Source organism: Dreissena polymorpha, chromosome 4, assembly GCF_020536995.1.
Source record: "Dreissena polymorpha isolate Duluth1 chromosome 4, UMN_Dpol_1.0, whole genome shotgun sequence".
NCBI lineage: Eukaryota > Metazoa > Mollusca > Bivalvia > Myida > Dreissenidae > Dreissena > Dreissena polymorpha.
In genome coordinates this window covers 118,521,720-118,537,042 of record NC_068358.1, presented here as the reverse complement: position 1 = coordinate 118,537,042, position 15,323 = coordinate 118,521,720, and the positions used below count along the sequence as shown (strand labels likewise).

The following is a 15,323-nucleotide window of genomic DNA, read 5'->3' as shown; positions in this document are numbered from 1 at the left end:
ATGGCAGACCATGCGTCAAAATCAATGCACCGACTTTTCTCAGTGTTCAACATGTATGAATTCAGCACAAAAAGCAAACTCAAACTCTTTGATATCTTAGTAGCATCAATTTTGAGTTACTCGTCTGAAATATGGGGGTACTACACAGGCGAAATATATTGAAGCCGTACACACGAAATTTTTAAGGATTTTACTGTGTGTGAATAAATCAATCAACCTTAGCGCGTTGTATGGAGAATTAGGAAGAATACCCTTTAATGAAATACGAAAAATAAACATCATTAAATACTGGTTCAAACTACTATCATCAAATGAGAGTAACTTGATCAAAATCACATACAATATGTCAAACACGATACGGACAATGGACATACATACAGCAATCAAAACTGGGCATACCATGTAAAATCCATTCTCGACAGCATCGGCATGTCCGAATTATGGATAAACCAAAAAATAACCGATTCTCAATTTATACAATGCAAACAACGAATATTAGACAATTATGCTCAAACATGGCACGCCGATATTAACAGCTCTACCCGTCTCTCTACGTACTGTTTATTAAAACATAGCTTATCATTAGAAAGTTATTTAGACAAAATTAATGAACCAAAATATAAAATTGACCTAAGCAGATTCCTATTATCATCGCATAACCTAGAAATAGAAAGGGAACGATACAATAATATTGAAAAAGAAAACCGTAAGTGCAAATTATGTAATATGAATACTGTAGAAACTGTACCATTTCTTACTTGTTTGCCCCATATATACGTACCTAAAAAGAAAATTTTTAAAGTCACAGTACTGCAGATGGCCAACAATTTCAAAGTTTCAAAGACTGATGCCCAGTGAAAATAAAAATATACTTATGTCTAGAAAAGTTTATATACGAAGCTTCAATTTACGACGCCTACTAGATACGTAACTAGTCTTTTAGAACGTAACAACCCTTTAACATTATTCCATTTTTATTTCACGCACACCATACCTGAACTCAAATTCAATTTCTTATATATAATTCTTATAAATGTGAATAGCATTATAAACAATGATAATTTGCATCCACTCAACTTTTTGTTTCATTTTGATTTATATGATAATTATTTATGATATTATATCAACTTTCAGAAATTGTATTTTTTATAAATAACTATAACCATATATTTTTTTAACGAATATATTTATTTTTTTTGCACTAACTCCATGTGTTCAATTTAACACTTAATCCACATCTGCCATGACTTGTATTACTTGTATACATAAAATGTATATGTGTAGGCTAAGAGCTTGTATAAGCTTTATTGCTGAAATAAATGTTGTTGTTGTTGATTGCATATATAAAGTATAAAATACATAAATCATTTTATGAGCACGAATGACCGAGTGGTCTATGCGATAGACTTTTACTCCAGGGGTCAGTGGTTCGAGCCCCGTTGAGGATTACTTTTTTTCTTTCTTTAAAGGGGCCTTTTCACAGATTTTGGCATTTTTTAACTTAATCATTAAATGCTTTATATTGATAAATGTAAACATTGGATCGTAAAAGCTCCAGTAAAAAATCAAGAATAAAATTAAAAAAAGGAAAAGAACATTGCCCGGACCAGGTTTCGAACCAGTGACCCCTGGAGTCCTGCCAGAGTCCTGAAGTAAAAACGCTTCAGCCTACTGAGCTATTCCGCCGAGTACATATACTTGAAGTATTTTAAACCTTATATAACCAATCTTCGTAGTTTAACAAAATTTAACGACAAAAACAGAACTCTCCAAATTATTCAATCGTTTCGCGTTGCAACGCTTTATAATTTTAAGGTTTTAAAATCGTCAAAAGATGCATATAATGGCTATATTAGACCATGGTAAATGTTCAGTATTACTGTTTCCTCACAAATATCATAACTAAAACGAAAATTTGCGAATCTGAAACAACTTTTTTCAATTTTGTCAATTTACCAAAGCGTGAAAAGATCCCTTTAATTTTATTCTTGTTACATTTATCAATATCAATATAAAGCATTTAATGACAAACTCCAATACATGCCAAAATCTGTGAAAATGCCCCCTTTTATTAATTACACTAATGCAAACTAACTGCGTTTGTTTAAAGTTTTATATATCTGTTGCAGACTTTTTAGAGGAGATCAAGTAAATCAGTTGTTTTAAAGCGGATATGCACGATTTTGTCAAATATTTATGAATTTATATAAAATGAGTAAAAAAAACTTATTATACATATATTCCAATATAAATTAAAATAAAAATTAAGAAAAACATGTGTCGAAAATGCGAAATAAGCCAGATACATGTATTAAATTCTGAAATCGAAATGTCTGTACAGTCGAATTCGCCATGCTGTGTAAATCTAAATTTAGTTTTACGGATCATTTCCTGCAACGATATCTTTTCATACGACACACGAACACTAACTCCGATCCTAACAAAAAGACGAATGTTTCGGTTATTGTAGGAAAATATGTACGAAATATCTCGTCACAATCGGCTCGGGGCGCTTATTTGTTTTTGCTGCATTTTCTGAAATTCATCTTCAATGTATAATTTTGTATGTCGATTTTGTTGTAACATATTTGTTATAAATATATTACAATTTAACACATATAAAAATCGAGCAAACCCGCTTTAAAGTAAGCAAATTAAATAAGCTCATATGTATACATATAACTCTCTCATGATGCCTATAAAATTGTGCAAAATTATTATAATATAATGTTATGTTTTATTATAAATTGAGAAAAAAACTTTTCTTACCTGCCACACACCAGCGACGTCAAATTGGTCTTTGACCAAAATCCTAGTATTTAGTTGTGTAAACTCAGCGCTTTTATTTTAAGTTTACATAAGACAGGTGCTAACTTATATGTAAATGAGGAGATTTATATTTATTAGTAGCTATTCGCGTTGCTTAATGCAGGGATATGCAGTTCAGAAACCGACTTTATATACGATAATGCAAACAGGTTTCATATTAAATATACTTCTTATCTTACCAATTTATAACATGAATTCCTAACAGGCATATGAAAAATGCAAAGGACTGGTACACATGTTCTGACATTAGCCATAATGAAATGAACATGTGAATAATAGGTAATACAATGCGATCGATATATAATAATTAAATACAAATAACAGTATAAGGCTTTATCGATTTTGGCCTAAATATTAAGAATAGATTTTTAAATAAAGTCTTCAGGTGGTCACAGTTTTTTAAATAAGATTTGATCTAGTGAACCACATTTTGATAAAATATTGTTGCGATAAATTATCAGACCAAGTTTAAACATTTTGACAATAGTGTGTTCTCTAATAATAACCGATTGTCGAAGATTTGACCTAGGATATGCTTGTTTCTAGTCAATTATCTGCGTCGAGTGTGGTATAATAGCATTTAAAAATTTTTGTAAAATATTCATGCAAGACTGCAATTGTGGATCACGCGTTTATTATCAAATATCGGTGTACTTATTTTGTGTATTTTGTGACCTTTGAACTCAATGGTTAATCTAAATAGTTGGGAGACGTATCATTTATGTCTATCAAAATAACCTCACACATTTGGTAAGGAAATTTACTTTGATCAATATGCATAGTCAGTTGCCTTGGTTTTGCTTTAATTCATCAAAAGATCATTTAGAAAGAACGTTGAGTGTATATAGCTGCATGATAATAGCGTTCACGAGACCTTAAGCCGAAATCATAGTTGTATAAATATTTATCAACGGAGACCTTGATCACACCATATTTAGTAATACCGGGTAGTTACAATTATCTCATCTGCAAAGGCCCTTAGTTTTGACAAATTTTATATATGAGTTACTTAACTTGGTAAATGGGGTAAATTCCATACAGGGAATAAATAATCTAAGCATAACAAAAATCCCATAAGGCACTTGGGAAAAGCTAGTCTAACTAAAACTTTGAATTTCGACAAACGTTTAACTAGAGTTACAAAATTTGGCATATGGGATCATTTTATCATTAGCAGCAATTTAATAAGCATCTTTAACTTTAACTCAGCACCGAAGCTGAGGCCAACACTAGTAGAATATCATTTTTTTTAAATTCAAGTTTACTGCGGCTGAAAACATAAAACAACGCGTAGTGTTTCTCTCACAATATATTTCTGAAATGTCTTTAATTCGCTCAGCGAATAATAATTTCTGGTTAAACAATTGAAAAACTTAATGGAAAAACACAAATAGAATCACATTAAAACAAATAAACTTATTGGTTCAAACACGCAAATAGCTTTCAGTGTTTGATTTCGAAACAAAGTAACGCTTACACACACACACAAATAACCGTATACATAATCACACAAAACAATTTGATAAAAATTACCATTACCATCTCAATTTCTGGCAACACAGGAGTGTATGCATTTACAGAAAGTATGGTAGCTTTAATATATGCATTCTGGTAATTGCCATGTCGATGTTAAGCAAACAGATCTTTTAACAAGAGGGCCTGAAAGGCCCAAAGTCGCTCGGCTGAGATAACAAAATATTATTGGGATGAATTTTCTGACCAAGTTTCATGAAGATCGGACTATAAATGTGGCCGCTAGAGTGTTAACAAGATTTAACTATAGCCATATATAGCCATATAAGGAAAAATGCCCCGCCCCATGGTAGACGTGTTTTTCAAGCAAACGTAACCATTTTCGAACTCATCCAAGATATCAATAAGACAAATCTGCTGACCATATTTCATGAAGATTGGACAATAAATGTGGCCTCTAGAGTGTTAACAAGGTTTTACAAAAGCCATATATAGCCTTATAAGGAAAAATGCCTCACCCCTGGTGGCCATGTTTTTAAAGAAATCAAAACCATTTTTGAACTCATCCAAGATATCATTAGGACAAATCTTCTGACCACGTTTCATGAAGATCTGAAAATAAATTAGGCCTCTAGAGTGTAAACAAGGTTTTACTATAGCCATATAAGGAAAAATGCCCCGCCCCCTGGCGGCCATGTTTTTCAACCAAAGGGCATCATTTTTTAACTTGTCCAAGATATTATCGGGATGAATCTTCTGACCAAGTTTCATGAAGATCAGACAGTAAATGTGGCCTCTAGAGTGTTAACAAGATTTTACTATAGCCAACTATAGCCATATAAGGAAAAATGCCCCACCTTTGGAAGCCATTTTGTTTAAGCAAATGTTACCATTTTCATACTCATCCAAGACATCATTGGGACAAATCTTCTGACCAAGTTTCATGAAGATTGGAAAATAAGTGTGGCCTCTAGAGTGTTAACAAGGTTTTACTATAGCCATATAAGGAAAAATGCCCCGCCCCCTGGCGGCCATGCTTTTCAACCAATCTGTATAATTTTCGAACTCGCCCAAGATATCAATGGGATGAATCTTCTGACCAAGTGTCATGAAGATTAGACAATAAATGTGGCCTCTAGAGTGTTAACAAGATATTACTATAGCCATATAAGAAAAAATGCCCAGCCCCTTGGCAGCCATGTTTTTCAAGCAAAGGTTACCATTTTTGAACTCATCCAAGATATCATTAGACAATTCTTTTAACCAAATTTCATGAAGATTGGACAATAAATGTGGCCTCTAGAGAGTTAACAAGGCAAATTTTGACGTCGCACGACAGACAACGGACAATGCACGACGGACAAAGAGCGATCACAAAAGCTTACCATGAGCACCACGTGCTCAGATGAGCTAAAAACAATGTTTAAAGTTACTATCAGTAATTGTTTATCAACATCAGGATCACTGCTGCTATCATTTGTCAAGTGTCATTTAAAATCAAAATTGTACAGCCATTATACATGTATATACCACACATCATGATCAGCAAACTTTCAAGTAAGGCTAACAATAAACAATAATTAATGAGTATATGAATAAATTCCAAAAATATTTGGGTTATATTTAAGTAAAAGGACAGTCAGAAGGTTTTATATAATGAAGTTTATAATGAACACATGATAATTATTAATGTGTCCAGGAATGGCACAGAAATGGCACAATTCAGAATGGTATTAGTATATTTCAACAATCAAAATTATTATACATTGTATGTTACACTTTTTCTAAAATTTGCTTTTATAAAAGATAAGAATGAAAGAACTGTATCGAAACAGATTAGTACAAATCTTAAACAAAAATTAAATTTCTGATTTCCACTTGAATCATACATGTTTGATAGAATAAAAACATATGAGTACAAACATTACTCTTGATTAATGCATACTTTTGATTAAGTTTGGTTCCTTAAGACAGAAATTTTAATAGAAATCATGAAATAAACGTTACATTATGAATGGTTAAGAATATCACCAAATTCTATTAATATTCAATTTCAACTCAATCACAGGCACTGCGAACTTAATTCAAATAATTTCATATTGAATAATTACATAGTAAAATCACAAATATTGAACAAAAGAAAATTAACATCTACAATTTTAATATGTAGCAACACAAAGACTTTTTAAACTCATATTAAAGATACAAGAAATATTACTCATGGCTCATTACTCAAGTACAGCCTAAATGTATTCTCTTGAGTGCATTTCTTTAATTAATTAAGCGTTCAACTAAAAGTGTTTAGGCATATAAAAAAATAAAGACACTAATTAATGCAAGAAACATGATTTAATGATGGTTGGACAGTCTTTAAAAATAATAAAAAATAAATATTTGTATTTTTTAACCGTGGTCGGAGGTTGAGAGGGGGGAGGAGAGTTACATAACTTTGCATGCACGGTTCCCTTATGATAATTAGTTAGTGTTGCAAGTATGAAAGCAATAGCTATGATACTTTAGGAATAAAGTGGACCTAAACACATAACTTAACTGAATTTTCAATTTTCTAAGTATAAAAGGGGCACATAATTATGTCAAAATGCCAGTCAGAGTTACATAACTTTGCCTGCACAGTTCCCTTATGATAGTTTAGGAATAAAGTGAACCTGAACCTGAGTCCCCTCATGATAGTAAGTAAGTGTGCCATGTTTGACTACAATAGCTTTGATACTTTATGAGAAAAGGTGACCTATACACAAAACTTAACCGGACGCCGACACCGATTTTTCAATTTTATAAGTATAAAAAGGGCACATAATTCTGTCAAAATGCCAGCCAGAGTTATCTAACTTTGCCTGCCCAGTCCCCTCATGATAGTAAGTAAGTGTACCATGTTTGAATGCAAAAGCTTTGATACTTTATGAGAAAATTGGACCTAAACACAAAACTTAACCGGACGCTGATGCAGACGCTCAGGTGATGACAATAGCTCATTTTTTTTTTTCAAAAAATAGATAAGCTAAAAATAAACAAGTGTTGAGGGTATGGTTCTAGGGGGATTCATACTCACAAATACAAAATCAGCCTAATGCTACAAAAACGTTTCTCATGCACTTAGCATTACTCCATATCCATGGTAAATTTATTGATTTCACAAATAATTATGGATTTCTCTAAGAAAAGTGAACGTTGATATGCCCATTTATCTCAAACTTAAATATTTCAAAGCAAGTAACTGTTTCCAAAACTTTTTCTTTAAAACTATTGTTCAAACTTATCTTGAGCTTGTATTTTGTAAATACGAATTTATTTAACATTTGGAAACTTCCATTTCTCCTTACTTGTCTATGTTCAAGATCAGCTCTGTTAAACCTGGAGTAATGTATATAATGATAATGCTGTATAGGCAGGAAAATAAAATAATTTATTTTATAGATTTCCATTACGACGTCAAAGTATTTACACATGATAAGATCCATTTTGATAACCAACGCATAATAATAAAACTCGTACTATTTCCTTAATTTAAAACAGCACATAGTATGCAATTTGTAGTTCAATATAATATTAAGTTATCGTATTGAAGTAGGTTTTATACAAACATATTTTTAACAAGGTCAGGAGTGACCAAAGCCTGTAGCATTTGCATGTTGCAGGATGAAAATGTAGCAACATTTACAAAGTTAAACAGGGACATACATCTGTTAAAACAAAAGCAGATATATATGGGGGTTAATTCCCCTGATACTGAAATCCATATAAACAAAGTAGCGATAGCTTCTTCTACAATTAAATAATTGGAAGATATGAAAACACTTTACATCAAGACAGTCAAATTATGTGGACCCTTACAAATAAATAAGCAAAACTGTCAACAGATTATGGTAAGTTTAAAATAAGTAAAATAACAATTAAAAAGTTGCTGCCACAAAAGCACAATACTTGACAGCAAACAGTAAATCAACAAGTAAAGTATCACAGACAACAAAATAACATTTAACCCACATGCACTAAATACAGAGAATGGTCATAACTTGGAAACAGTACAGATAATATTAAGAAATAAAAAAAGTCAATCAGGACAAATGTACTATTACATATTAATTATTTATCCAGTGTTGTTGTTGTTATTATGATCTTTTTTCAAACTGAAATTTCATTTAATATTCATGCACATATATTGCTATTTCTTAATGAGAGGTTTAACATGTCACAAGCACATCGGCATATTAGCAAACTATTATGCATTTAACAAATAATTATTCATAGAACATTTTTTTGAATATTGGTTAATATTTATTAATTTTGCTGTAATTATAGTTGCAGGATTTTTGAAGGCTGATTATCCTTGAGAAAACATAATTTAACAAGAGCACCGCCTTGCGGGTGCAGACCGCTCATCTATTTTCTTTTTAAAGTTGAAGGTACTCTCATTTTCAATCACAAAGGAGGGAGGGGTGGAGTGATGAAGAGGGGTGTATAGTGTGGGGGTGTGGACATTAATTACATTATCTTCCAAAAATGCGAAAAAAAAAAAAAAAAAAATCGGGGAGGTGGGGGGTATGGTGGGGGGGTGGGGGGGTGATTCTTTGGTGTGCATTTTGACAGAATTATGTGCCCTTTTTATACTTAGAATTTTTTTTTTTGGGGGGGGTGAGGTGGGGGGGGGTGTATAGTGTGAGGGTGTGGTGGTCATTTGTGAGATGATCTTAAAAAAAAAAAAAAAAAAAAATTCTAAGTATAAAAAGGGCACATAATTCTGTCAAAATGCACGCCAAAGTTATCTTACTTTGCCTGCCCAGTCCCCTCATGATAGTAAGTAAGTGTACGAAGTTTGAATGAAATAGCATTGATACTTTCTGAAAAAAGTGGACCTAAACGCAAAACTTAACCAAAATTTTCAATTTTCTAAGTATAAAAAGGGCACATAATTCAGTCAAAATGCAGGCCAGAGTTATCTAACTTTGCCTGCCCAGTCCCCTCATGATAGTAAGTAAGTGTACCAAGTTTGAATGCAATAGCATTGATACTTTCTGCGAAAAGTGGACCTAAACGCAAAACTTAACCGGACGCCGACGCAGACGCCAAGGTGATGACAATAGCTCATAATTTTTTTCAAAAAATAGATGAGCTAAAAATTGTAAGGATAAAAACAAGCACATTTCACACTGTTATATCATACCATTATTTAATTGAGCAAAAACTTAACATTGACCAGAAAGATATTGACATTAAAAATCACTAAAATCTGTCAAATAAACATAACTTAATAGACATGAATTGACTTTGAACTTCAGATTGTCATCATATAAAAATTACATAGGTATACTAAAAATATATGATTGCATAATCATTATGTAAGCTTGTGTCATAAATTACAGAGTCAAAAGATCATTTTACTTAAAACATTACCGGTTATCTTTAAAGTAAAAAGCAACACCTGACAAAAAAACTGCCTAATCTATGTACATTCATATAAAATCTTTTTCAGTAAAACAATTGTACACATTTTTCAAAGTAACAGACAATACATATCCATTGCACCCAAACATGCACTAACTACACAATACTTACAAATGTACACAATGTAATAAAGTAGGATTCTGATTGTTACATTGTACAAATAAAACACCCAAAAATGATATTGGTTTTTTTAAGTATGATTGTTAAATGATATATTGGCTACCTTCAGGTAATTGGCGTGAATAGCCATAAAAACATTCATTTACTCTTACAGGCAGTATTAACTCCAATTTTATAATATATATTTTTATTTGTTTCGTTCATACACTTGTTTCACAAGTTTTAAGCCACAGTACATCATGATATATAGTTCAATGCATTTTCAAAAGAAATACAATACAATTGAACATAATCTTATTATACTAGTTACCTGTTTTTTTTAAATTAGAAATGCCTTTATTTTTATTCAATTAACCCCAGACACATCAACCTTTATAGTGTGTAAAGAAACTGTAAACAATCATTATTTTGTTATTAAATCAAATGCAGGACTAGAAAAAAGGACTTGGCAAACAGCGTAGACCCAGATGAGACGCCGCATCATGCAGCATCTCATCAGGGTCTGCGCTGTTTGCTTAAAGGAATTTTTGTAAGAAATATTCTAAACATAGAAATAAATACACTAGACATCCCTAGATATTTGGGAATAACTTTATCCAATTTAGAAGGATGTTAGAGTCCACTAGGCATAAATGGGTTAATTCAAATGCAGGACTAACGTTTTGTCTGAGATTTTATACCCACACAATAACGGTCCATGTTGTCAAGAGTTGATGAAGCATAAAGCTTTTTTGTGATTAAGGAGCAATAACTATTTTTTGAGAAAGCAATATCATCAACAACAGTGAAAGTATGGTCAACACTGGATAAAAGAACATGTCTCTATTGGGTGCAAAAGTAATATTGATAGTCAAGTGCTGGTGCCAGAGTTATACAATAGTAAAAGATAAAAGCCTGTGTAAATAAATAATGATGCTTCAAACGTTAGATATAAACATTCTGGACAGTCTTCAAAAAAGTGAAAACAAGAGTTCAGATTTACATAAAAAATAGTTGAACAAGATAAAGTGTCATCTAAATAGCACACAATATACTAAACATACTTATGTACTTCCTACTACAGAATAAGTAGTTTTCGTCAATAAAAATAAAAACTCAAATACCTTAATAAACTTTCCGATATATATTTTCTTTCACCTGATATGCTTCATTTACAGCTTTATACTGGAGTCCTAACAAATTACACTTTTCTAACTGTTCTAATACGGAGATAACCCAACAACATCTTGGTTTTAATGCACAGGCGAAGATAAAACAACCATTCAAACACAGACTAAACAATCTTATGTCACGTACAAACTGTTCAGAAAATTATCTTTCAATAAACTTCACAAATTAAATACGAAAACCATATGCAAACAACTGAAATCTGATTACTGTATTTAAATATCATGTGATAAACTGTAAGCTTATTCTATACTAATCACTAAATGGTAAAACTGGTGTAAAAAGCAAACTGTAAAATTTGCTAAAAATCAAAAGGTAAAACTTGGTTAAATATTTTGAAAGATGGATGTAAAAATGCAGATTGGTGGAAGTTTCCATGTTAGCAGCAGAGATACAACACAGCATTGTTGATATGACAGCCGGTTTAATCATCAACAAAGCAGGGGTTCTGGGAGTCCCCTGGCAGACATGACTTTTTAAGTCGGTCCAAGTTGGAGTTGATCTGTAAGTTTATAAAAGATCTATGCATACACCAATATAATGTTATACAGTAGAATTGCAATAACTCGAGCTGGCGATTTCATGAAAACTGGCAATTCCTTGAGCATTAAAGGAAGTCCCTAACATTTTCCTTTAATTTCTATATAAAAATACCCGCAATAACTCAAACATGCGATTTTTCGATAACTATAGTATGTGTGCTGGTCTCTGAAAGGCATTTCAGACCTAATTAACTGGCAATTTCTAGGCTGGTCGGTGCAAAAAAAAATTCGAGTTGTGAAAGCAGCGCAATCAAGCAGACAAAAAACGCTTGATTAGGTGTGAAGCTAGACGCAGTTTGAGAAATACTGCAGAGATGCAGATAAAAGCTACACAGTTTTAATATTTAGAAAATAGTAACCAGCAATAGATAATAATGATAAAATGCATGGTATAAAAGAGAGCGTACGAAATAATACATCAGAATCTCTTAACTGAATTCCTTCTTGTCATCTGGCTGCATCATAGCAACACAGAAAGAAATAGTCTTACAAATTGTCAAACTCCTGAGCAATCTACGTACGTACCTTGTGTGCTATTTCAAATATGCCACATGTGCGTGGAAAAGTGTTTGAATATTTTTAATTTTATATGTGTAATGTATGTTTGTTGATGAAATTAAATGAATGAACAAGTCTATTGCCAAGCGATATATGTCTGCTACCGGCTCCACCACTGTCAGAAATTCCAGCATTGTCAGATTTTTTTTATTTGTTGCCATAGCAACCAGAATTTTTGACGTAGGAACAAAATGAAATGACGTGCATAATCTCCATATTGCCATCTATCCATGTTTCAAGTTTCATGAAAACATATGAAGAACTTTTTAAGTAATCGCAGGATCCAGAAAACCACCATTTTCAGCAGTATTTCTAGTCTATTTATTGCCATAGCAACCAGAATTTTTGACGTAGGAACAAAATGAAATGACGTGCATAATGTCCATATTGCCATCTTTCCATGCTTCAAGTTTCATGAAAAACTATAAAAAACTTTTAAAGTTATCGCAGGATCCAGAAAAGTGTGACAGACTCACAGACTGACAGACACACAGAGCGCAAACCATAAGTCCCCTCCGATGAAACCGGTAGGGGGCAACAAACATTCTTATTGTTTTGTTTGGTATAATGTCACCTTAAGCGATTTTTACAAATTTATTTTCCAAGCACCATCTAACATGTAAATAAAGGGAGCGTTTGTGGTCAGAAGTTAAGCATCACCAACCAACAGTGAAAACAAATAATACCATGGATTACTCTAAACCTGCCATTACTCGAGCATCGAGGTTAGTCCCGTGCTTTCTCGAGTTATCCCAGTTTTACTGTAATATCTTTTTTTAAGATTGAAAGGCATTAGGCTTTAAACCTAATCCTTATAAAGGGCTGTCTTTACATTGTTTGAATTGATGAGATGCGCTGCAACAATTATATACTTCTAGTAAATAAAAGAATTCTAACCACCTGCTTTATCAAGAGCAAAATTAATGTTCATCAGCCTTAATGACGGGTCAATCTTTAACTTATCTGATACTTAATCTTAAAGAAACTGGCATAAGGAACGCAATAGCTGCTTCTTTTTTTTAAGTTTTAGACATGATTACCATTTTGATATCTAAATCTTTTTAAATGAATAAATACATTCTGGTATTGAACTAATCATGTCTGATTGCAAAATTTGAATAATATTTTAGTTTCTTTAGAATAATCATTACCTAAACATAAGACAAGTCTTTTTTTACAGAACCAGATGAAGTCCTTGAAAAACCTTAAGGTGGAAAATACAATATAACAGTTCAGACATCAGCATACCTCATCCAAGACTCGAACATTTGCCGCCAGTATTCTCTGAACATGCTGCGCCGTGGAGTCCTGCAGGTGGGACTGTAGGTTCAACACCTCCTTGTACGATTTGTATCTAAATGTGTACATGCCAAAATCATGTATGTTCTTTTCAATGTATGCTTATAATGCGCTACACGTTTGGAAGTTTCTGACCTCCGAGATAAAAATAAGTTCCATTTTTACGGTGATTTTTTTTTTACTTCTAATACCAGGTAATATGTTATTTCAGACAATAAGGTTTACCACTTTTAAGAGCACATAATGATTCCATTAACTGACATCTGCTCTTCTTTAATGAAAAGAAGTCAAAATACTTTTTAATTAATTTTATGACAACAAAACTGGGAGCAGATTATTTTTACTACCATTTTTTTTTATATCAAAATTCGGAATAATCTTGTGTGGAATCTTGAGGCAAATGCCAAAATGAACAAATAACATTCTTGAATCACCTGTTATGGGAGTCTGACAGTATAAATTATTTCATAACCAATCCCCACACAATTTATATGGGTGAGCCAGGATTCTAACCCTCCAACCAGGGATTTGAAATATAACACTTTGCAAAATGAGCAGCTGCATTTGTAGGCAGGCCAGGAGGAACACTTACTGCGTATGAAGATTGTCTGATGCTGACCAGGGCCTACGACTCGACAGCTGAGCCTCAAGGTCCAGTATCTTGTAGGTCAAGGCCACAGCCGATAGCAGCAGGAATACCACTCTGAAATTGAATGGGGGGATGAGGGTATTTATTACATAATTTAAAGTGATGTTATGGGCATTTTTCACTGTTGAATTAAGCTGAAAATAACCCTTTACCACTTAGATACATATTTTGACGTGTTTGAGTAGTCCCTTAGAAAGTTACATTTAATTTAAGACCTTTCTTACTAGATTCAAGATTTTAAGGCTTCATTTTCAAACCTTAGATACTGATGAGCAGCAAACAGCATAAAACCTGAACAGACTGCGAGTAACTCGCAGGCTGTTCTGGTTTTATGCTGTTTGCACATTGCCATTTTCCCTTTGCTTCTTATGGGGGAAAGGGTTAACAGGTCAAAAGAGTTAGTTCAAATGTGGTTACTTACTAATTATCTGCAACTCATCTTTCTACCCATTGTTTATAAAAAATATATATTATAATCAATATTTTACATGACTCGCCCAGTCCTCTAAGCCGAAATGATCCGTAAAACAAAATAGTGTATTTATGTCATATGAATGAATCTGCACTTAACCTAAATTTAGATTCACATCGTAAATCGAATCATTTCTGTCGTCAGTTGTCAAAACGAAAGTACGCTTGATATTCAAATGCATTATTTTTCTCTTTCCGAGATTTTGTTTTAGTATGTTGATGCTGCATTAACAAATATAGGTGTATATGAAGTGTAAACACCAAAAATAAACAGCGGTTGCGATAGACACCTATAAACTGTAAGATGCCCATAATATCACTTTAAGATAGTATTACAATGATGACACATTGAAATTTTTCAAATACTGATTTCCAGATGAGGATTCTGGTATTTTCTCAGTGTAAAGATGTTTCCCTATTAAACAGCTGGGAAAATGGTCTACTTTTATTTTTGTTAATTATCAAAGATTATGTAATGTTTTGGGCAACAATGGATTGGCTTAAAACCCAGTCTTTAATTAGGCTCCTATTCACTGTTTGTGTAATGTGTATGTCATAAAATAAAATATAGAAATACTGACCTTGCATAATATATAGGATGTTATTATGATAACATGTACCAATTTCAAAAAAACTTTTTTATAGGAAAAGATATTTGTATTTGTTTATTTCATCCAAAAGTTAAAAATAATCCGCATATTACATTAGTTCTTCTTAATCCTGAAGTACTTTGTTGCATTTTTTTACAGATT

At 32.4% G+C, this 15,323-nt stretch overlaps 2 protein-coding genes across 2 annotated transcripts in view; both read right to left on the bottom strand.

Moving 5' to 3' along the window:
• LOC127879640 (uncharacterized) overlaps positions 1-8,821 on the bottom strand; it is a 51,903-nt gene extending 43,082 nt beyond the window's left edge. The window contains exon 1 of the mRNA XM_052426618.1: positions 2,770-8,821. The gene's annotated coding sequence lies outside the window, so the exon portion shown is untranslated. The remainder of the gene's footprint in view (positions 1-2,769) is intronic.
• Positions 8,822-8,972: 151 nt separating this feature from the next.
• The window catches only part of LOC127879631 (GRAM domain-containing protein 2B-like), a 48,209-nt gene continuing 41,858 nt past the window's right edge, over positions 8,973-15,323 (bottom strand). Inside the window, exons 12-14 of the mRNA XM_052426601.1 lie at positions 14,044-14,154; positions 13,401-13,506; positions 8,973-11,554 (exon numbers count right to left, since the gene is read on the bottom strand). Of these exons, the coding sequence (XP_052282561.1) occupies positions 11,477-11,554; positions 13,401-13,506; positions 14,044-14,154 (295 nt within the window). The 3' untranslated portion in view covers positions 8,973-11,476. The remainder of the gene's footprint in view (positions 11,555-13,400; positions 13,507-14,043; positions 14,155-15,323) is intronic.